Raw genomic sequence first — 25,295 nt, forward strand, 5'->3', positions numbered from 1 at the left:
AATACATAATTATGAAACCACATGTACAAGTCTTAAAGATAATGATGGACATTATCTAGTTCATTATGTGGAGCCCTCACTCTTATGGCCCTAGGGTATATGCCCACCCATGTGAAATGACCTTTGTCACCCCGCCAACTACAACTCCCATGGGGCCTTTCTCCCCTGCTGCTTGTCCTGTGGCTGACCCTGCTCTGCCACCAGGAAACATGTTGACACAATAAGCATAGCTTAGCTTGAATGATGCATCAGAGAAGGCATGGGAAGGGGCAGTTAAAACATGCTTGTATTCTTAAGTGTTGAGCTACTCCCCCATGTGTCCTACTGTGTATGATGGAATCTGCGTTTAAACAATATCACTCATTCAATCACAAGTAAAGCAAGTCTTAGATTCTTGACTGACTAAATTATCTCAGTAACTCAAGGATTTTATGCCTTGTCTGCACGATTCAAACTTTGAAAAGAGTACTTTTCTGAAACGGCAAAATTACCTTGACATGTATGTATTTTTTGAGCATCTGTCTGATTCTCTTATCGGCATTCAACTTTCTATTCTAGTCACTTTACTCTCCTCATTATCATGTGTGTGTGTTTATGAAGGGGGGGGGGGGACATTGCTCTAATCTAGCTCAATGAAGACCTCTGCCTCACTCCAAACGTCTGCTTCCTGTCCTCCCTGAGCCCTCATTGTGTCACCCACGGGTTCAATGAACTTCAACCGTCACTCCCCCAGACCCCCTTCAGCCCTCCACCCGTGCTCTGTCTTGGCCGATCCCTCCCTCCCTCCCAGGCTCAACCACTGTCATACAGAGGTGGTTTGTGTATGTACATACACGGGTCTGCTGTGTAAGATATCTGCAAGATTTGTCTCAGATTATCTCAATAGGCTCTCAACCGTATTAGGCTTTCTAAAAAAACGTCTTCAATATAAAAGGCAGACTCCGCCTTATATTTCCTGATCGGTAGCTTTATTTGATCACCTTAGTTGGATTGTCTAATTGTGTTTATTTGCAGATATGTTGTCATTGATTACTGTGGTAGATACATTCTTCCAAATTGCAAATTCCAATGTAGTCATGTCATTTCATTATTTTAGATGATTTCTTAATTTATGATAATATGGCGGTGTGGAAAAAAAAGGGCCTTTGATCAATTGTGATAGCATCAGTGCTCAGAATCTTCTCCAGTATCTGAGAGGAATGATACGCCTGCTACTGCTCTTTTATAATGGGGCCATGATATCCATGAGGATTTTGGTTTAACGGTAAGGTGATATTTACTGTAGAAAATGGAGAATGCGGTTGTTTGAAATTGTTATTTCCGTGATCTGACTCTCTCATTTGTACAAAATGTGTTGTTTTAATGATTCTTAAATGTCTCGAAGACATTTTGGTTGATTAAAAGAAAATAGCAAATAACCTCAGTTGCTGATCACACTAAACTATAATATCAATCTGGTTGCTTGGTTGGCAACTTTGCAAAACAAAAAAGGTCTTTGTAGCCAGAGGTGGGATGGGAAGTCTACTACTGGGCCATTTGTACTGGCGTGCTACTCTGATACAGTTTCAGTTTACTGATTTGTGTCTCATTACACAAATGTGTAATTCGATTTTAATCAAATTGCTATAAAACTGAATAAATATGGCTTTACTATACTAAATGGAAGTCAGATTCTAAGCATTTTAATTCTGACAAAATGAACGTTGCATACAAGGATGTTAATTCATTATTTGTATTCATAGAAGAGGTGCAACCAACTGCAAAACCATACGCACAGTCTGCTAATGAAGAGAATCAATTCATATTGATATTTTCTCCAATGAAATATGTGATGTTTAGTTTATGTGGACATATTATTTGCAATCAATTTAATGTATTTATATTTGTAAGGCGTCAGTTAAGTTAAATAAAGGATCATCATCAATAGCTTTTCAAGCGCAGTAAGGATACAATGAAAAAATGTAACACAATGAATAAATAGTATTATTCAAGTATTCACCCCCCTTTATGGCTAGGTCACTTATCTTTCAGACGTGTGCGCAAGACTGTACCACAGCAGTGAGGGGACACCACACACACACACACACACACACACACACACACACACACACACACATACACACACACACACACACACACACACACACACACACACACACACACACACACACACACACACACACACACACACACACACACACACACACACACACACACACACACACACACACACACACACACACACACAGTCAGACACACACACACAAAGTCAGACACACACACACAAAGTCAGACACACACACACAAAGTCAGACACCAGCGCTGTCATTGACCAGGGAGTCTGTCTTACCTTCCCGGGTTGCCTCTGGTCACATGAGATCATTATTACCATCTAGCGCAGTGGTCTGCTTCTATCTTTTGTCATGTCCTATTTCCAGACATGTTGCTTCGAGGCGGCATCAATGATTAACCTCCAGTGGCAGAAGTAGTCATGTCCAAGAGGATCCAGAAGGCTGAGCTCTAAGTCAAGTTTGGAGGCTGACATGGACTAGGATGGATGAAGGTGTCGGCTGCAGCATTGGGTTGGATTAATCATAAGCTTGATCTAAGAAAGTAATCATATTTATATGGGCAAATGGGTTATCTTCATTGTAAAGACTGCGATGTGATCATGCTGTGGAGCAGTTCTCCCTTGTATTTAAATAGAGCTGGACAGTTGCCCTTAAAATACATTTACATTTGATAGATATCCATATCTATAAAAAACACACACATCCATAATTCATTTAAAAGAGTTGAATGTGCTGTTCAATTATTATTATTTATTTTTTTGCATTCTATTGTAGCATTGACTTCCTCAAGTTAACACTGAATTTAGTAATGTTAATGCTGAAACAAGGAATACAACTTTTTGCAGTATTGAAAATATATATGAAAAACCTTTCTAACTTAAAGGATGGCTTAAGCATATTCTCTCGCCTGCATAAAGTTTTTTTGTGGCAGGGGATAAGCAGTTGTGGTAGTGGTAATATTCTTCTCTAGGCTCAATATGACCACTGTGTTAATTACAGAGCAGGAAGGTTATATGTCTGACTCAATGACTGACGGACATGGAGGAAGACAGTGTTGGACAGAGGCATCCTGCAGGCTTCGGTCAAACCCTTAGTGTCTTCATTACACAAGAGACACCATTGGTTGGAGGCTGAAGCATATTGTCCTTTTTGCCCCTGGATGGCCGAGTGAGGCGAGGGATGAGGCTCACATGGAGAGGGGGGGTCTAGATAAATGGAGTAATGTGGCTAGGTGGGCACAGCTACCTGTGAATGGCAAGTAGGATCTCACTTATCAATCATGGGGTAGGTGGTAGAGGAATGAGAGGAAAGGCAGAGGGAAAGTACGTACGTGGTGAAAACTGTACCGGGTCGTTGCACACACATTGACACACACACATGCACTATTGCATTGATTAGTACCTGATGGGCAGTTGAAGGGAGACATGAAATTATGTCAGGCAGCTCATCTCCTCTCTCATTGCTTACAATTGTGTGTAGGAAATGGCGAAAGAGAGAGTTTGATTTAGAGTAGGGTAGAGTGAATGATCTTGAGCCCATTGGTCATTTGCGGGTGGTGAACTCACACACACATTGGTCTCCTAGTGACCAGTGTATCACCCTTTCTCTTTCCAGTTGTTTGTTCTTGTTTGTCTTTGTGCGTCTTTCTGTGTGTAACACACAGGGAGGGAATCGCAGGCCTGCACAGCCACCAGACTGACATAAATCACTGTGAGGCCTTGCTCTTTTCAGACGTGTGTATGTGTGTGTGTGTGTGTGTGTGTGTGTGTGTGTGTGCCTCCTAGCATTAAGCTAGAGACTGACGGCCCTTGACACCTGCCATTTGGACGCTTTCCTCTGTGAAAAATGTCATCGTCTTCAGACAAGACGTGTGTGTATGTGTGCATGGAGTTCAAGCCTAAATTTGGAGCCCTGAGGTCAGGTTTTGCAGCTGACTGAACAATAGACCCAAGCTGTTTGTGTTGCCACGACAGCGGGTCTAGGCTCTCTCCCTCTCTTTCTGTCTGTCTGTCTGTCTGTCTGTCTTTCTATAGGTCTCTCTCTCTCACACACAAACATGTGTTTGGGGTAATACGGCCTAAATAATGTCAAACACTTAAACAATGTTTTGCAATTGGCATGTTCAATTGGTCTTGATCCATTTAGAAAGAATGGGTTTTTGTTAAGTCAACAATTTCCATATGTTTTATTATTCTCTTGGATTGAACTATGGTACTGTGAAATGACAATATAAAAGCATGGACATCCAAGCAAACATTTTTGGACATCATAAATGTGCTTGTAACAACACTCATTCAAAGTGTAAATTGGCACCACTTGGCTGTTTACAATTTTTCTCAAGGTTGGGTTAATTGATTTATTTACAAATTAGACTTTTAGTGGACATGTGATTGGCTCAGCCCTGTCAACCCTTTCCGTCTTTTCCCCTGATTGGTTTACTATGGATATGATATCAGCTTCTATCTCTGGATGATATGATAAACTACTTTAATTAAGCTTGCAACTGTATTATAACAGCAGTATTCTCAATGATTATACGATAATAGCTGTATTATTTGTGTAAGTCGTATTATGAAGTATCAATGTGTATCCATCTCCTCCAGTGACAGTGAGGGGTAGTCTGTGCCTTAGGCCATGGGGTTTGTCTTGAAGAGGTCTACTCAAATAAAGGGTCAGATGGGGATCCCGCTTCTGACTTTGCCCCTGGATGGGACAGCGCTCCAAGACAGGCCTGTGTGTGTGTGTGTGTGTGTGTGTGTGTGTGTGTGTGTGTGTGTGTGTGTGTGTGTGTGTGTGTGTGTGTGTGTGTGTGTGTGTGTGTGTGTGTGTGTGTGTGTGTGTGTGTGTGTGTGTGTGAGGGACAGCAAGAATAAGTAAACGACATCCCTGAAGGCACCAAGTCACTGTTCTCCACTGAGAGGCAGCCATTGACATTGGGTTACTGAGTGTGTGTGGTTGTGCTCACATTCAACCTCTTAGGCCAAAGCGCAAGGCAACAGACAACCTTCTGTTTGCTGCCAGGGTGATGCGTTCGCAATTGCGACAGCTCGGACACTATGGTGACGAGGGCTCTGAGCTGTATCCATGACAGTTCTCTTACCCAGCTGCTCCGGTGGCCAGCCTCATTAATTCACTCATGATAGGGGCTTGTGGCCTTTCTCATTCAATCTGTCTGTCTGTATCCCTCTCTGGGTTGTATCCTCTGCAAACTTAGTCTTGTTTGTTTTACCGTTGTGCTACTCGGACTGAGCTAAGATTTGGTAGTTTACTCTGCGAGTTTGTTTCATCAGTCTTCTTTGTCTGAGTTGATATACATTCATAGGGGCTAATAACACAGCATGGTCAACAAACGTGGACACTTAACAAATGCATCTCCCAGAGTGCTTTGTGGGAGAGTTCGAATAGCCTGTGGCGAGGGGATTCTTCTTTCACACTGAAATGGAGGCGAAAAGAGGCCAAGCATTTACAAGGCCTTTAATTGTCAATGAACTGTTATCCCTTCCCTGCCAAAATCGGGTTCTTGTAATTTTAGACTTTTGCTCTGCAGCCAAAGTTACGCGACTTTTATGCCTGGTTAGAAAACCCCAGAAAAAGGCAAAGAGCATCATGGGAAAGGAGCTCAGCAGAGGAGTGCTTGTACCAAAGGTAACAAAATGGTGTTTGCCTTTTTTAGAAATGTGTTCTGTGTGACCAGCCCCTCTATATAAGATGATTAAAGAGAAACAATAGTCTGTGTGTGTCTTGGAGTTTGTAAGAAAGTGTATTTGTGTGCGCTGCCCCGACCTCTCTGAAGGTCACATGACAGGGCTTGTTAGGAGGGTCTCGATATGTCAGTTGTCAGTACAGTTGATGGTTGGTCCGGAGAGGGAGGGGGGGAGAGGTTTGAAGAAGCTCAAGTTATTTTAGATAAGAATCTCTTCAGAAAGCCTCCGCCGGTCCTTATTATCAGAGGTTACACTGCAAGGTGTGTTAGTGTGTATGTTTGTGTACAGACTAGAGCATAATCTACCAGTTAACAAAATGGAACCTAATGTTGTCAGAAGAATGTTTGCAACATAATTTGTCTGTGTCAGCATTTGTGTCAATCCACCCAGGCAGTGACCCCGATTCATATGGGTCTGCCCTGAGGAAACTGACCCAACCACGCTTCTCACAGATCTCCCCTCCATCCCCCATCTGTGTGTCCATGTATCTGTCACGGTGAAATGGGGGAGCAGAATAATGGGGTGACATGAAGACTCAGTTGTGTTTCTTATCAGGGTATCATTGGCCTCGATTTACATCATCCACTTCTCCACGGCATGGTACGCTAAGCGGCCTGTTTAAACTGAATACATTAGCATGGGCAATGGCAGAATTCCCCACCAATGTCGCCATTTCAAACTGTAAGAGATTCATACTACGTGAATTCTGCACCCTGAACTTTTCAACTGTACTGTGAAGGCTAGTATGAATATTAGAAAAACAATTGTTTTTCTTATTTTAATAAGCAATCCCCAATTTTTTTTTTTTAATTGCTTTAAAGCAATTCAATTCAAGGCAATAATATTTTATGGTATAATACAATATGTTACTGGATTGAATTGGATTACTGTTATTTGTTATGAATAATATTTATATGCATGTGTGTAATAAATTCAGAGTATTAACTGGTTGCTGTACATGGGACAGGCCTCTAGATGGCAGTCATGCCACATGGACCAAACTAAACTGCCTATTGTTGATGAATCTGTGTCCCGCCATGCATTATGTTTCTGTTGAAGCAGTTCCCAGACAGCTTGCCTTAAGAAATATGGATGCATGTCTGTACCCTTAATGTTCACCATACATAATCCAACCATTGGATTAATGCAACTGTTTTCTATGTAAATTCTTGTACATACTGTCTACTGCCCTAACATCCAAATATCTACATCTGTCATGCTCATACCCAGTGTCTATCCATCTCACCTAGTGTCTCTCTCTTTCACCTAGTGTCTCTCTCTTTCACCTAGTGTCTCTCTCTCTCACCCAGTGTCTCTCTCTCACCCAGTGTCTATCTCTCTCACCCAGTGTCTCTCTCTCACACCCAGTGTCTCTCTCTCTCTCACCCAGTGTCTCTCTCACCCCAGTGTCCCTCTCTCTCACCCAGTGTCCCTCTCTCTCACCCAGTGTCTCTCTCTCTCTCACCCAGTGTCTCTCTCTCTCACCCGCTGTCCCTCTCTCACCCAGTGTCTCTCTCTCTCTCACCCAGTGTCCCTCTCTCACCCAGTGTCCGCCTCTCTCACCCAGTGTCTCTCTCTCTCACCCAGTGTCTCTCTCTCTCACCCACTGTCCCTCTCTCACCCAGTGTCTCTCTCTCTCTCTCACCCAGTGTCCCTCTCTCACCCAGTGTCCGCCTCTCTCACCCAGTGTCTCTCTCTCTCACTCAGTGTGTCTCTCTCATCCAGTGTCTATCTCTCTCCAACAGCATCACTAACGAGGCGGGGTCATCCATCTACAGTGTGAGTCCTGAGGCTGTGAAGGAGATGCCAGAGCTGGACCCCAACCTGAGGAGCGCAGGTTAGGACACAGGGAAGGGGGGGACCACACACCAACACATGCACGCGCGCACGCATGCACGCACGCACACATACATGCACGCACACATTCATGCACGCACGCACGTTTGTATTTTTGGCGTGTGTGTATGTGTTGAATGCTGGGGATGGGTTTTGTTTTCAATCAGGATGCTGTTTTTATTTATATCTTTAAAACAGATTGCTGCCAATACTGTTTGATCCAATACCGTTAATCATTACAGTAAAATAAATGTTGGAACACAGAAGATATTAGGGATGGGTCAAAATATTCGATTATTCGTTCCCGAGGGTCAAAATCGATTTTTAACATTTGGACCGTTAACATTTTTTCCCATTCAAGTATAAAGTTTTTCACAAGCCATAACTTTGTTTTCCTGGTAACGCCTGAGGGTTTGACCAATACCTGGAAGGAACAATAGAGTACTAAAGTGAAAACGTCATGTTGTCCTGGCAACCGGATTTTCTAAACAACCGAACGAGAGATGGCGTTTTCCATTGTTGCCATGTGTTGTTTCTTTCAAAATGAAAATAAATCAATTTCAAGAGGTGAAATTCACTACCAATCGAAACATGTCGAGGCTTTCATGTAATCCCCTGGGGTATTAAAAGGAAAAGTTTGACGACGTTACTTTATTTTATTTTTTTATCTGAAGACAATATATTTTCAATATTACTTACATATTTGGTAAAGCAAACTCGCAAATTTTTTTTATTAGTATTTTTTTTATAAAACGTTCGTGTGGCATAGGATTACCCCTTGTTCATTTGTTTTGTGTAGAACCGAATATGGATTGCTATGGAAACGTGACGTCACACTTCAGTACTCTATCATCGCCTTCCCGTAAGGTTCTTATGCAACAGAAACGTTGTTCTAGTAGCTAGAAATTGCGTTAAGTGTAAAACGAGCACTAGGTGTCTCTAGGTGCTCTGACGCGCCGTTTTGGAATTTTCCAATAGAATAGCAATAGAATACTTTTCCTCATTTCTGAATGGGCCAGTTTTTTGTCACACAATTCTTCTGCTTCTGAGAAATAGGCAAGCTGAAGCGTAGGGCTGTACGACTGTACGTAAGATTTGAATAATCGAATCATTGTTCCTAGTCAATTCAAATCCTATCAGTCCAACCATTTTGTTTTTATCATGTGCATTATAATAGGGCTGGCCCGGATTATTCGAATATTCGAATACTCGTTCGGAAAATTAGTATTCAAAGCTTAAATCAGTATTCAGAGCTTCGTTTATTTTTTTCCACGTACGTGACGTTACCAGAGCGAGGGAGGCAAACTATAAGCAATACCAAGGAGAGAAGCGAGAGAGGTGGAGGAAGAATAGATATCTTGTTTCCCTTTACTTTATAACACAACATTAGCAGGATCTCGGGAGGAAAAGTAATGCTTAGCGAAATGCTAACCTTAGCTTAGTTGTTTGTTAACGTTCGCTGTACAGCGCCGCGCCAATCAACTGTGACTGGCTTGCTGCAGAGCGTGAGCGTCTTGGGAATACCCGGTCAATATAATTGTTATAATATGGACACATAAGACAATCAATATTCGGTATTTGTTATGGATTTATTGTACAAATTTCCTGAAAAGTTGCACATTCCAGGATGAATTGAAAAGCTCCCGTAAGGGCTGGGATGGCAGAGGACAGCTGATTTGGAACGGAACAACAGCTGTTCGCTTTCTCGGGGAGAAACTAAGGAACTCCAACTTACTTAGGCCTACTAATTAACGTTCAAAAGCTATTAAATCTTCAACAAAATATGCAGATACTGTCAAAATCGGTTCCAGGGAGTATATAGGGATTATTAATGTTGTTTTTGATGGTGTGTTTTTCTGGAACGAGTATTCAAATATTTGCTCGGAAAAACCAACGAGTATTCGAAGCCTGAAAAATTGCATTCGGGTCAGCCCTACATTATAAAGGTACAGCCACACTGAACGCGTTACGCACGTAGGATTATGCGCGTAACCTGCCGCTTGATCATTGTGTCACAAAAATGGTTCAATGCGCCTAACGCGCCTTACGCTCCTACACGGCTAGATGAGCCCGCCCAAAACTTATTTTCCCCCACTACTTTTCTTTTGCTCCACAAACATGGCTGAGATCACCACCATCGCTGCGCTGTATTTGTTGTGAGAGTTCAAGGAGTGTAGGAAACCCATTCGCCGTCGTCTTGGGGTGCATGACATTCTCCGTAGGCACTCACAGCTGGGTGAGTTTCACCACCTCCTCCAGGAACTCAGCCTGGATGACGGCCGGTTCCAGCGATATTTCCGGTTGACTTGGGCCATGTTTGATGACCTGCTAGGCCGGGTTGGTGCCAGGATCTCCCGTCAGGAAACCAACTACAGGCGCTCCATATCAGCTGCAGAGCGTCTGTCCTCCGTCTCTCTGCCAATGAAGTCGGGTCAAGCTCAACGCTGATTAACTGTCGCGGCTAAGCGTCATGCGTAGGAGCGTAAAAAGTTAAATTCTTTGAATTCCGTGCGTAGGTGCGTTGGACGTGTTATTTAGGTGTCTAAAACGCGCCTAACGCGCTGCTTTAGCGCATGTAACGCATCTACACGGCTAAACCAATGGTTCCCTATGCAAAAATACTGATTTTTCTACGCCTCCAACGTGCGTAACTTGTTCAGTGTGGCCATACCTTAATAACCAAATCAAACCGGCTGTAGAGGCAGCTTAAGGCAAGATTTGACAGTTGGAAAGAGAGCAGAAAAGATCAATCTGAATAAAAAACACTCCCGCCTCACCATCTTTCTCTGACATTGACAATTGTTGCACTCATGCACCTGTGGTGGAGCTGATGTGAATGACAGCAGGATAGATTCCATGAACAATCGGAAGAGATGGCCTGAACAGAGAAATCAGGCTGGAGCGATCTATAAGTGAAATTGTCTCATACAGCAAATGCAAAGTCGACATAGAAATAAAAATATCATCTATATTACTTAAAGAAACAATGTCTACATTTTTAGACCAATGTCTAAAAATACCACTGGATTCAACCTCTCAGGTGTGATTTGTTTGCTTCATGAAATTGAGCTCTAAAGTGAATGCCATCTCACCTTTTTTTCTCACATGCTTGCAATTCCCTTACGGATATGTAAGCCAACATTGTGGTGTATAAGGCTAAAAGTGGCCTATATTTTCTGTCATGGATTCAGATGCTGTTGACATGAATCGACGCGCATCTATAGACAGCTGTTGCGGCACGTATTCATCTGGCAGAGATTTTATTATATCTCTGTATGTTGTCACAATACTCTTTAAAGCTGGTCAAAGTTGTCGGTTATTGGCGTAAGGTGGAACTAGCATCCACGTGTTGTTAGAACGTTTATTTAAGGTCTAGTATGTAGAATTGAGTGGCGTCTAGTGGAACTGACTTGGCAGAAATGGAATATAATATTCAGAAGTTTGTTAGTGCAGGGGAGTGGAACGTTTTTCCTATCAAGGGCAATGTAGGTATTTTTAATATAATTTGCGGTCCATACAAATCTATAGGTTTTAATAAACATGTTTTTTATTGGTCAAACGTCTCACTTCTAGTGCAATGGCTGGGACTGCTGCTCTTCAGCGAGGCATCTGACGTCAATCTAAAGCGGAATCTCTTTACAAGGGTCACTATGGCGGCTATCGCTGCAAGAAAATCAAGAGCAAAAATGACTTTGAACGAGCACAACTAGCAAATCTGTGCACACAAATCCTTATTTTGAGCACTTTTTACTTTATATTTACAATATAGCCTTTGAGGAAGAAACGGTTTGAGGAAGAAACGGTTGGTTGAGCGTGCACAACCAATTGATATTCTTGTCCCTATCCCCAAGAAAACAAAAGCCCTCAGTTTAAATGACTACCGCCCGTACATCTGTGTTTCTGAAGTGATTCGAGCGGCAGCTCAAAACCCACATCACATACCCTCTCCTGCCTGAGTCCCTGGACCCACTACAGTTTGCCTATGGGCCGAACAGGTCTACAGATCACGCCATGTCCCTCCACACTGCCCTCTCCCACCTGGACCATGTGAGGAACACATGTGAGGAACACATGTGAGAAGACTGTTTATTGATTATAGTTCGGCATTCAACATCATCGTGCCCTCCAAGCTCATTACAAAGCTTGGATTCTTGGATTCTGAACTTCGTGACGGGCAGACCCCAGGCTGTGCGATTGGCACCAACACCTCCTCCACATTGACTCTCGGTAATGGAGCACCGCAGGGGTGCGTGCTCAGCCCCCTCCTTACTCCCTGTGCACCACTTACAGCTCCAATTCCATCATAACATTACGTTTCGCTCTTTAACAAATTCTCCCTCTGAATGACGCTTCAGCTTCTTGGCGATAGGCTTGCTCGCCACAATATAATTGGTTATATGTATTGATAATATATCTTAATAGCAGTCTGCGCTTAATGCCAACGTTACTTCCACTGCGGGACATGAATATAGGTCGTTTTTGATAACATGACGGTGTGCAGTTGTATCTGTTATTTTTCCAACTTCGCTCTGTGTTTCATTATGGGAATCGCCTAGGCGTGACCTACTACGGAAGCTCCAATTGCACCTCATCTGTCATTGACAGACAGGTCGGACAGTGCCACAGGGCCCTGTGCCCCCTGCACTTTTACAGTCGACCCACCCTGCTCAAATAATTCTCGCTTTCTTCCCGTGAGAAAGCTACTCAAGCTCCCTCAGCTCATCTAGGCTAGCTTTAACTGCTTAACAGTTGACGTGCCGTCAAGGATTCCGTCGTCTAACGCATTCATAGGCTTTTAACCTGGTTCGGCTGAGTAGGTACTTCGTAAGAAGCTGTCTATTACTACACCATATTCTCCGGGCAGTGTCCACGTAAAGACGTGCAGCTTCTCTGGTTACCCTGTATTTGCTTACAGGTGTCGCTGGTTAGCTTATCGGCTAACGCGTCAAGGCGAGCTTACCGCTGAACAGTTAACATTAGCTTTTTGGCTGAGCCAAAACACCTAGAGTAGGTACGAACACACCAAACGCATATAGACGCGTATAAAATCGGCAATTTTTCCATAGGGAACCATTGGTTTACGCGCGTATGAGGCGCGTAAATGCGTAAAAGCAACATTTTACTCGCGTTAGCGGCGTACATATACGCGCGTACGAGAGGAGTTCAAAAAATTGAACTTTCAACACTCATACGCGTGATGCTTAGCCGCGATAGCCAATCAGCGTGGAGCTTGACCCGACGTCACTGGCAGAGAGTAGTGACGCTTGCACAGAAGCATACGGCCGACATCTTTCTTTATTCTGGGTGGAAATAGTAACATAGTTACGCCATTAAATGCGTTTATGGAAACATTTTTAGCGAGAAATGTGCATTTTACTTTCATAATGTTCGCTCGGTGAATGTGAAGGATGTTTGGTTTGATAGTTATGACGAAGAGTGAACGCTCCGTTCACTTGCATGGACAGAGTCTCTGGTTGCTAAGCAACCTCAACGTCTTGGCGGACTATTTCTCTGCTGATCAACACTACGAATGCTGGAAACACACCAGACACACCATGTGAAGTTATTTAACCCGATTATTGTTATTTATATCCGAGATTATTTAATCTAACCCGATCCAAGCTCTATCATGCACCCAAACACGGCGGCGTTTGGGTTTCCTTCCTCGGACTCCTAAATCCAGCGCAGCCACAGGCGCGTAGCTGCGTACGTAGGACAATTTTTGACACAAAATGGTCAAGCAACATTTTAGCTGCGTTACGCGCGTAAATCTATACGCGGGTACGCGTTTGGTGTGTTCGTACCTTAACTAACGCATCACGGCGAGTGAACTCTGCGCTATGTCTTCGTCCACCACCCCTGCCAAAGGGTTGGAGCCGAAGGCTAACGAGGCTGTATCCCGCCTGTGCCCCGCGTCATGTGGAGCATCCATATCAGGCCGGGACCCCCACCCCATGTGCATAGCGTGTATGGGCATTAAACACACTCAAACTTCGCTAGCAGACCTGCATTCATGCGCTCACTGTGCATCGATGCCGGAGAAAATTCTCGAAAGGAGGATTAGAGTGACGGTGGCTACCAACCAGGACCCCTGCCTGGCGGGTGCCACCGCTAAAGCCTCAACGAGAACCCATCAGTCCCAAGAGCCAACGAGCTGGGCGGACATGATAGAGGCGGCATCCCCGCTCGTGCCCCCGCTATAGAAGGAATTCCTCGATGCGGAACCGGGCGCTGAGGACGCAGAGGGCGACGCCAACTCGGACCTCCTCGACATGGTTGGAACGGAGGAAGAGGAAGACGATTCCACTTTTCCTGTCCAGCAGTCCAGATCCCCTAGCGCCTCTGACGCTGTGCAACCAGTGGACAGTAACCTGTACGAGGTGTGCAAATGGGCTGCTGCAGAAATTCGGCATTCACTGGCCTGAGGCCCCAAATGCTGAAGGGGCAAAGAGAGACCTGTACGATGGCAAGAGGCTCCCACCAGCCCAACCGCCCTCTAAGCAGCTCCTGCCAGCAGTTCCCATCTGCATGAAGGAAACCGCTACAGGTCCAGCCCATTTAAGAGCAAGCTTCCAACCAAGGGCTGCTCGAAGCTTGAGATCCACGGGATGGGAGAGCTGGGGCTGTCCGAACCCCCAGCTGTGGAGCCTTCAGTGGCTTACCACTGTAATGTGTATAAATATGGCTTACCACTGGGGGATGTATTAATATGCGGCACAGACGGTATGCTCACTCAATGCCATGACACTGCTGTCTGCTTATCAAGCTGAAATCCTAGAGGAAATGGGTCGTCAGCTAGAATCCGGGTCACCCAACCCTGCCCTCTAGGATAAAATTTGCATCGTAAATGACCTAGTCCTACGCTCCTCCAGGGGTGCAGTTCAGGGCTGTGGCCAAGTCAAGGGACTTGCGGTCTCAGGTGAGAGAGCGTTTTGGCTTAAAGGACAATTCCGGTATTTTGAACATTGAGCCCCCTTTCTGGTTTGTTTAGGATGAAATAGAGTGGGTGACACCGAAATTTGAACTATTAGTCCTTTCTCGGGTATTTGCCTCATTTTGAATCGCTCCTGCCTGCTTCACAATGGTTGTCTGTGTGCATACACAAACCTGTCAACCCAGCAACCCTAAACGTTCGTTTTCAAAAATGTGCAAGTAACCGAGTGGTTAGTGGCATTCGTGAAGTTTAAAAAAAAAATATCGGCGCAATATATGTTTTCCATCCGTGTTAGTTGCTAAATTGATACCTCACAACCGCATATAAACTTCCGCACAAGGTCCCACTCCGTGCAGCACCTACTTTCGACTTCCGTCGGCATCTGCCTGCACTTCCCACAGGCACACCACCCGCCCGTGATCCTGGGGGGACCGCTTCAGCCGGAGCTTCAGGCGCCTCCGTAGCCCTAGCCTCCATCTCACGTAGCTCCTCTTGGGTGAATTCTGGTTCAAAACGATATCCTCTGCCGTCAAAATCGAGTGCGTCCTCCAGAAGCCACCTTTCATAATCCATTTTCAGTGATTTTCTATGTGATTTTCCCTGATCCGAAGTGCTCACGGTACAAGACTTCAAACCAACGTAAACAGCCCACCTTTCCGGTTCGGCGGAGTAATATCATCGTGCAGTAATGAGTCTTCCAACTGAAATCAACTGGCGATAAATGTGCAATAAAACACGACAGAAACCATATATTGCGCCGATATTTTTTTTTTTTACTTCACGAATGCCACTAACCATTCGGTTACTTGCACATTTTTGAAAACCAACGTTTAGGGTTGCTGGGTTGACAGGTTTGTGTATGCACACAGACAACCATTGTGAAGCAGGCAGGAGCGATTCAAAATGAGCCAAATACCCGAGAAAGGACTAATAGTTCAAATTTCGGTGTCACCCACTCTATTTCATCCTAAACAAACCAGAAAGGGGGCTCAATGTTCAAAATACCGGAATTGTCCTTTAATCACTCCGGTCTGAGTGACACGCAGAAAGCTGAGGTCATGGATGGACCCAACCAAGGTTCTGTTTGGTCCAGTGTTGGAGAAAATGAGAGAGACCAGCACTCTCAGGAAACGGGAAGGAGTAGCCTTCGATCTCTGCCTTCCCCGGAAACAGGCTCCCCGCCCACCCCAACCAGCAAGGTCAAGCTTTGCAGCCGCCGCAGCGGCAGCAAGGGGAAGACAAGGGGGAAGCAGGCCTCAGAGAGCCTACAGACCAGCCCACACAGCTGGCCCACAGGCCAACCAACAGCCTAGGTCAGAGAACCCGAGGTCAAACACTCCTTCGCTGCTGCGGCAGCCAGGAACCGCTCTCCCCACCCCGGGGATGGGAAGAAGAAGCGTGCACCCTAGCACTCCCAGCTTCTCTCTCTCCCCCTCCCATGAAGAAAAGAAAGCTTGGGAGGGTAGAGCATAGCCCCAAGTTTCATGGTTCAGGGACCTGGATACGTTCAAGTTCTCCAGGGGCCCTTTCTCAGTCTCTCTCGCCTCACGTTCTGAGCGAACTGAGACAGGGGCAACAGTTGACACACAGTTGGTCCCTGCATTCCCATAGGGCAGGGGTCGGCAACCTTTTGTATCAAAAGAGCCATTTTGGCCCATCTCCTGCGTAAAAAAATTGTTTGGAGCCGCAAACTTTTTAATTCACCCCCTCCCCCCTCCGGAGACGCTAACGCTGCGCACCGCACAGACATTTTTTGTGACACTCTGTAAAAAAAAAAAAAACCAACTTTAATGCTGTAAACCCTTCTCGCTCAGTATTCGTTCGTGCAATTGGCTGTCAACGGTGGATGCTGCTGATTGGCGGCTCACTGGCATGTCCCGCCTCCTGCCAATGGCAGCATCTAGGCTACTTCCTGATGCCAGATGCCAGTTAAAGATTTAACTCCTACTGGGATTAGCCACCTGCAAATCAACGAAGCTTTGTCATTCACTCCCCCCCTCACGGTAGCGCAATGGCGCATTCATTGCGACCTCTCGTTTAGTTGACAATATATATAAAAATATATATATCATTTTTTTTTTTTTTTTTTTTTTAAGAAAACTGCAGGGAGCCGGCTGAGGGGCTAAAGAGCCGCATGCGGCTCCGGAGCCGCAGGTTGCCGACCCCTGCCATAGGGGGAGCTCACGCTCCTCCTGTGAGAGCAGACCTCTCCCCTCGGGTCCCAAGGATGCCGTCGTTGAAGCGTGATCACATGGGCCCGCTCGCTACTCGAGTGGAACAGTGGCGCGCATGCGCAGTTCACCTGTGGATCCTGTCTACTGTTTCCAGGGTTAGAGACTGCAATTTGCTATGAAACCACCCAGATTAAACGGCGTGTTAGTTTCTATGGCCAGTGGGGATTTGGCACGAATCCTAGAGGACGAAATATCGTCCCTGCTGCGAAACAAGCGATCAGGGCTGTCCCGAACGAGCAAGCCCAACAGGGTTTTTACCCTCCGGCCCATATTAGATCTCTCGGTGTTAAACAGACACCTGCACAAATACACGTTCAGGATGTTAACACACAAAGTGCTCTGTCGTTCAATCCGTCCAGGGGATTGGTTTGTAACGATCGATCTCTCAGACGCATATTTTCAGATCGCCATCTATCCTGCACACCGGATATTTCTCCGGTTCGCGTTTCAGAACAGGGCTTACGAATACCAAGTAGTCCCGTACGAGCTATCGTTGGCCCCGAGAGTGTTCAGCAGGTGTGTGGAGGTAGCACTGTCACCGCTAAGAAACACCGGCATCAGAATATTCTCTTATCTGAATGATTATCTGATATGTTCCAAATCACGCGAACAGGTACTCAGAGATTCTGCTACGGTGGTAAACCATCTGAGGACTCTGGGATTCAGCATGATTGGGAAGAGCCGTGTGAACCCCACGCAATGTGTGGAATATTTGGGTCTCCACAAAGACTCTCTCTCTTATCGCGTCACACTATCAGAGAGGAGACTAACGTCTCTCACGCAGTGTCTCTCCCTCTTCAGGCAGAGAGAGGCCGTATCGTTCAGATTATGCCTACGCCTACTTGGCCTTATGGCTTCGATCAGTAGTACATTTGGGGCTTCTGATGTGAGATTTTCTGTGCTGGGTTGCAGCAATGCGTCTGCCCCCGTCGCCACCTGAAAAGCAAGGGGAAAGCAACACCAGCGTGTGTTACTGCTCTCCGCCCATGGTCGGTGCACACGTTTCTGACAGCGGGCGTCCCGCTGTGGGTGTTGTCGTCCAGGGTAACCGTGACAATGGACGCGTCCTTGTCAGGGTGGGGTGCGACAATGATAGGCAGAGCAGTGAATGGCACCTGGAGCCACATTCTAGCTCAGCCTCACATAGACCTACTGGAACTTTGGGCAGTGTTCCTTGCTCTAAAACACTTCCTACGATTTATCCGGGGCTGCCATGTCTTGGTAAAGACAGACAATTCCACTGTAGGGGCATACATCAACCGGCAGGGCGGCACTCGCTCACTGAAACTACACGAGTTAGCTCAAGATATTATCTTGTGGAACAGCACCAGGCTCCTGTCCCTTCGGGCGACACATGTACCAGACGTCCTGAATAGAGGAGCAGATCTTCTGTCCGGAGGGAACCCCCTGTACAGGGAGTGCACTCTTCATCCACAGGTTGTGGAACAAATATGGCAGGGGTACGGCTTGGCAGCCGTAGATCTCTTCGCCTCAAGGGAAAACGCTCAGTGCACGCTGTTTTTCTCACTGTCTGACGTGAAGGCTCCTCTAGGGGTAGATGCGCTGGCCCATCCTTGGCCAAACGTGTTGCTATATGCATTCCCCCCTTTCAGCCTAATCACCCCCTCCCTAGCCAGGGTGAGAGAACAGAGTCTGTTGCTAATCTTATAGCGCCGCAGTGGCCATCCAAACATTGGGTGGCGGAAATAATACAACTCTTGGCGGGCGAACCATGGCCCCTTCCCCTGCGCAGCGATCTTCTCTCCCAAGCGTAGAAGGAAAGGGGATCAACTGTTCATGTCCTGGGCCACTCCCCATAGGGGCAAGCCTTTGACCCGCCAGAGGCTACACTGGATTGTAGAGGCTATATCTCTTGCTTATGGATGTAGGGGCTTGCAGCCCCCCCATGTCTTGAGGGCCCACTCCACAAGGGGTATGGCTACTTCATGGGCCTTATTCAGAGAAGTATCAGTGCGTGACATTTGTGCTGCGGCAAGCTGGGCTACGCCTCACACCTTTGTTAGGTTTTATAGGCTGGATGTCTCAGGGCCTTCTGTTTCTCAGTCCGTGCTGGAGACAATCTCATCAGACTCAGAGTGATATTTGCTGCCATGCAGAATTTGCATGGCTTCGGGAGACATATGCAATACGGGAGTGGTCTATATCTCCCATAGTGAAACACCGAGCGAAGTTAGAAAAATAACTAGGTTACTTAACGTAATCCCTGGTTCTTTGATAACAGAGTGAGGTGTTTCACCAACACGTCCCTCCTTGCATTTACCCGGAAAGAAACCGGTATAGAATGATTTAAGGAGGGTGGGTCGACTGTAAAAGTGCAGGGGGTGGGGCCCTGTGTCACAGTCCGACCTGTCCGTCAAGGACAGACGTGGTGCAATTGGAGCTTCCGTAGTTGGTCACGCCTAGTTGATTCCCATAGTGAAACACCTCACTCTGTTATCAAAAAAACAGGGATTACCTTAAGGTACCCAAAGTTCTTGTTTTTCAACAGTTTACTTCCTCAATACTTATTATCAAAAATATTGCAGACCCATACGCTCGCATGCACTAGCTATATGAGGCGTGGGTTTGAACCCACAAAATCTTTAGCACTGCCACGATTTAAGTGGTATATTCGCCTCCGTAAAATGTTGACCTGATTTATTATTTATATGATTAATTTGCCTAAAATGTAATGGTCTTTAGACCCATGTGGAACAACTGGCTGAAGGAACCTTTCAGTTCACCAAATTATACATTTGATCATTATAATTTTGAGTTCACTGCCAATTTACAATTCACCGCTTTTAGTATTCCTGCAAAATGGAGAAGAAAGTAATTGTTGGCATTTGCGGACTCCTGCAGCTCTATGATATTACCCGTCTCTTGAAAAGGCTGCTAGAGTGTTGGGTTCTCTGACGTCTCTGGTACTCTTTCACAACAAGTAAAGACTCGCAATGGTGGCTTTCTCAGGCATGATTTGAGAATGAATTTGTGGAAAGAAAAGTTGTTCACGAGAGAGCCCCTCCTCTAATATTCTTAAACACTCTGGCGAGTGTTTTGAAGTTTGCACGTTCAAACTTGTGTATTCACGCGGGTAGAATGTTCACTTGGCTTTTGGTGTGAACGCACAGTAAGGTATGAGCTGTTCTCTTTATTTGTAATCTCCTCTCCCTCCCTCCGGTCTCCATGCCCCCCCATACGCACCTCCATCTCCTGATGGCGTTTCTCTTCTTCCTCATCTCTACTCTGTGCAGCTCCACTATTAAATGTTTAAAAAAAAGGGACAGAGAGAGCGATGTATACATGTACGACAAATGGGAGGGAGAGGAGATATTTTGGGAGGCGTAGTAAGCAGGGCCAGGGCTGAAACTCCATCCCTATGCAAATATTGTTTCATGCAGCAGCCTCCCACCAAGGCCAGGGAATAGGTGAGTAGGTGAATAATACAATAGAAGGAAGATGATACGGGGAGATTTCCCCCTCACATTTCTGGGACTTCCTGAATGTGTTTAACACAAACAGACTCTGTGTCTATCTCTCTGACTCATTCACTCACTCTTATGCACAAACTTACGAATGTGAAAAAAACATTAGGTGGAGTGTTTGGATTATTGTCAGTTGCACAAGCTGTCGTTAGTGCCAGTTCAGAATCCATTGTGGCTACTTTTCTTGAGTAGGTTTGGCTTGGGCTGTTTAATGTCATTAGCAAATTATTCAGCAAACATTTGAATTTGAGTTCCAGATAAGACCATTACAATTACAAATGATGACAATCTGTGTTCTCCACCTTTGTTTCAATAACTATAATTTCACCCTTCATATTTGGGAACATAATACTGTGTGTGTGTGTGTGTGTGTGTGTGTGTGTGTGTGTGTGTGTGTGTGTGTGTGCAGTGTCCATTGGCAGACGTGTTCAGGATCCCTTGGCTGAGCTGGTGAAGATCGACCCCAAGCACATAGGAATAGGAACATACCAGGTAATTCTGACCATCATTTAGGTATTATGCATATTCTTAGCTAATGCCCTTAAGGGAATGTACCCTCAGCATTGTACCCAGTATCATGTTTTAGGAAATTCTACCCATCGCTTGTATTAGTGTGTCTATTTGAGCAAAGTATACACAGATAAATGCTAGGGATGTAGGAAACAGCACATTATTCAGTTCACAAAGGAAAGGACTGAGTCAACAAAAGGTGTGTGAGTATATATGATCGAGAAATTGCTGGAGTAAATAAATACATATGGCTATTGAATAAATAATGAGGCAGTAAATATTTGCATTTAGATAAATGTATAAATAAATCAATATCGAAATGAAGAAAAACTTTTATTTAATTTCAGGGAACGTTAATTTAATGCCACATTTATTTGATAAATTTCTGTATTGAAAACCTTTCAGAAATACTTTTCAATATATGGACTCGGAGGACGATGAGATAATGTGGCAATAAAAGTTGCATTATGAAATAATGGTCTGAAATATATATACTGTATATTTTCTTTTTTTTCATTTTCATTTCATTTTTTTTCATTTTCTTTCATTGTCGATTTCATTCTACTCGGTTATCTTTTGTTGGTGAGGTAGCCAAGTTGCACCCTCTAGAAACTTTTACTTGCTATACCTGGAAATCCGTTTGGAGCAAAGCTCTTTTGCCCTATGAGGTAGAAAGAAAGTTAAGTGACGTCAACTATGTAATGATAACCCCTGCTAGGAGGAAGTCGTCCAAGGTGTGCCATCTTAACATGTTGAAGAAATCCCAGGACAGGCCACCCTTGGCTGCTGCTTGTACAGTATTGGGTCCAAGGCCGCACCAGATACCCCTCTTGATCCAGAATAGAATGACCCGACTCCACCTGTAGAAACTCTATTTGACCACACCACTCTCATGGCCCATCTTGATAATGGGTTAGCCTTTTAATCTGATTCTCAGCTAAAAAGATGTTGTGCATTTGTTACAGTCTCAGCCTTGACTGTTACAGTCTCAGCCTTGACCTCTGGCTGGGGTAGCCCCTATAAAACCACATCATTATAGGGTGAACCCTGGAAAATAACAGTTGATAAGGAAAGAGATGAATACATGTTAAAGAATAGCATCATAGATCCCAGTGATGGTGGGTGGAGCTCTCCTATTGTCCCCATTACAAAACTTGATGGGGCTCGTTGTATGTGCGTTGACTATAGGAAATTCAATGCAGAAAACGATTCATACCCCGTCTGGAAGATTGTGTTGATCGGGTGGGTACAGCCAAATTCCTATCAAAGTTTGATCGTATGAAAGGTTATTGGCAAATCCCCCCAGTCCATAGTGATGCGATTTAAGAATGCCCCTGCCACATTAATTTTCCTTCCTTTTCTTGTTTGTTCTCACTGACAGATAAACTAACTGTGTTGCCTATTTAGATGACACATTTTCTTTTAAGTGGCCGGAGTATATATTTTAACCTAGCCAGTTGCCTATATTCTGTGGCGGAATGGCAGGTTTTTATCAAAATTGTCCCTAACTTTGCTAGTTTTGCTAGAAGTTTGTCTGGTCTGATCACTGTCAATTGAAGGCTGTCTTGTCCTTTGATCCTGTTTCAGCTGTGCCGGATTTTAATGCCCTTCAAATTGTGTGTTGTTGCTTGATGCTTGTGTGCGTCATCCGATTAGACCTATTCGACTTTTATAGTTGCCATGTAGCAATAACGCAGAGGTTGTCTAGGACTAGTATATCCTATAATTTGTGGGTGTGCTTGAGCTTTTGCGTGTTTGTCTTCAGAAAGGAAATGTAGGAAGTAAAATAAAGCAGGCCGGCTGCTAAGAGAGCGAACAAACTTGGCTTTGGCCTGTGTCAACAGATGATGCCACCAGCAATAGCCAAGTCAATTAATGGAGATACGCAATGACGTATAGTCAGTCATAATGTTTGGACTACATAAACTCACACATGTTCTGTTTGTATACTCATGCTTGTGTTTGTGCAGTTAAAACTGGCATTAGGTGTGTGTGGGTGTGTGTGTTGGAGACAGGCGGGACAAGGATTACCTCAGTGCACCTACCTACTATTTACAGACTATTAATCCAATCAAATGCAGCTAAAAACTGACTGACTAAAAGGTCTTGGAAAATACTGTTTTAGAGAGCACTGTAAAAAAAGTAAACGGAGAGAGAGACACAGTGTGTGAAAGAAGAGGCGAGAGAGGATGGAGCTAAACATTTATAGAAGGTGTGGTGCAATGGAAGGAGAGTGGATGAGATCAGAATTTTTGTGTCCAGGCAACCTAAATGCAACACAGGCTAAGCACTAAATGAGCTAGTAATAAGCATGGCTGCCCCATTGATGGAACACAAGTAATTCCACTGTATCGTGCCTCATTCACTCAGAAAAGTCAATCAAGGGAAATAATTAACATTTGGTTACTGAACTGAATTTAGAAAGTGAATGTTATTTGTAGGTATATTATTTATTCAGGAAAGGATCAATAGACAGAAAACATTGGGCATTTTAACTCTGATGCTATTTTAACGTGTGCTTGTGTGTTTCTGTGTGTATCCACGAGAGTGTATGTACTTTACGTCTCTCATCACCTTCCGACCGGCCTCTTCTGAACACCATGGGACCCCCACCCCTTGCACTCAGATCGTGTGACTTGGTCAACAAACCATAATCTGATGGAGTAAATAAACATGTGCTGAAAGACACAAGAAGGGCCGTCACTTTGACCAGCACACGTCTTTTACACAAACACACCTGTGTTATTGCTAGACTGCAACTATAAAAGTCCAATAAGACTAATAGGATGACACACACACATCCATTGATCTGGATGTCAATTCACTTCAAGCCGAAAACAAACAAGGTCGCTCTCTCTCGCTCTCTTTTTCTTTTCTTTTTTTTGCCATCTTTCATATAGTGTAAGTTATTTAACTTGTAGCCTGTTTATAATGTTCACAATCCCTCTGAGTAGTAAGAAACTGGAATAGAGGAGATCAAAGAGAGACTGAAACTTGAGGAAATTAGAAAGAGGGACAGATATCTAAATGAAATGTGCAATTCTAACCATAACCAAAAAGCCAATTGTTCTTATTTAGGCAAAACTTAACCTTGCCAAGTAGTGTTTCCTAAACAGAAACCAAATAAGGGAAAGTAAATTCAATTAAATCTAAAAATGAACACAGGACATGAACCCTTGGCTGAGAGTCCTGTGCTTTAGCCATTCATCCATCACAACTTTCTCTGCCTATATCATTCGTCGTTATCTAATTATCACTTCATTTAGCATTTCTGTTAGAAAGCATCTTAGTCAAGGCTTGGTTTATCAGAACATAAGAGACTCATTAGCACCCGAGTACCAGTTACTGAAAGATGGCATGATCATACCTGAACCACAGTTTCAATATGACTCATTATAATTCAATGAATGCACTAGTAAAGCAATTAGCGTCAAATGATGACGGCGGCTAGACTGGGTACCCCAGCCCATTCTGCTGGCAAATTGTATTCGCCCTGCAGAAGGGTCTGGAGAAGAGCAATACATTTCATTCTGCTTCTGATACGTTTTTGCGGGAGCCAATCACCAAGCTGGCTTTTCCCTCTGGCATGCTATTGGCTGGTTTAACACAACTGAACTAGGCCTGTTGATCACGCCTCTTGTGCTGAAGAAAATGACAGCAGCCTGCCCAGACCAACGTGCAATCTATGATTGAGCTTGGTCTGGCAATAGCCAGGCTAGAAGGCGGCAGTATGTGCTGGGAGTGGTACGCTGCTTAAGATTGTTTTTCCATCTATCGTAGATAGACAAATATTCTTGATTGTAACATTTTGTTGCTTCACTTTCTGTTCACAAATGTAGGCTACTTAGTGTATTTCGCTCTTAGGGTTGTAACGGTACACAATAGTCAGTCGGTTCGGGCCGTACCTCGGTTTTGAAGTCACGGTACGGTATAAGACGGTATGGTTCATAGTTAAGGGGAAAATTAAAAAAACAGCTTGTTTGTCAACAACGGAGCAAGGCCGTAGTTCAGCAGCAATGAAAACACCAATAAACCTGGTTATGGCATTTGCATTTCTGAATTCCCAGAAAGGGATTGTTGAAATAGTGTCGTGAGCTGGGTTTGCAGAGCTCTTTCTTTTTCACAGCAGGGTGATAGTAATGGCGCATGTCCACCGGCTGGTGCGGGTCGGTTCGGTGCGCAAAGGTGCGGCACAGATCAGGTTTCCACCACAAAAAGCGGGCGTGACCTGGACTGAGCCGTATTGAGCCATACTCGTCTCACAGTACTCCTCTGTTTGGGTACTGAGATGCCTGAAAGGGTTTCGGCAAGTTTGAGCTACACGCGCCATCCGTTGATTAGTCGACAGAATCACACTTCCGTGTGACGGGGATAATAACAAACAAACACATTAGCCGCAAGGTATTTCTGCGTAACGGAGAAAGCTTCGTTTATGGAAGAAAATGACGCGCAAAGGTTTGCCGTCCTTCTTGGACGTCCTACATTATTGAGCTTTGTTAATTGTGCACATTCTTCTTTTT

General features: G+C 44.7%; 2 protein-coding genes across 3 annotated transcripts in view; both read left to right on the forward strand.

The window, feature by feature from the left end:
- Positions 1–16,023, forward strand: part of LOC132472981 (transmembrane protein 26-like) — a 277,070-nt gene extending 261,047 nt beyond the window's left edge. The window contains exon 7 of the transcript XR_009529233.1: positions 16,013–16,023. The gene's annotated coding sequence lies outside the window, so the exon portion shown is untranslated. The remainder of the gene's footprint in view (positions 1–16,012) is intronic.
- The window catches only part of srbd1 (S1 RNA binding domain 1), a 123,768-nt gene that overhangs the window by 34,063 nt on the left and 64,410 nt on the right, over positions 1–25,295 (forward strand). For both annotated transcript variants that reach the window (XM_060072874.1, XM_060072875.1), the window contains exons 15-16: positions 7,522–7,613; positions 20,675–20,757. In XM_060072874.1, the coding sequence (XP_059928857.1) occupies positions 7,522–7,613; positions 20,675–20,757 (175 nt within the window). The remainder of the gene's footprint in view (positions 1–7,521; positions 7,614–20,674; positions 20,758–25,295) is intronic.

Source organism: Gadus macrocephalus, chromosome 15, assembly GCF_031168955.1.
Source record: "Gadus macrocephalus chromosome 15, ASM3116895v1".
NCBI lineage: Eukaryota > Metazoa > Chordata > Actinopteri > Gadiformes > Gadidae > Gadus > Gadus macrocephalus.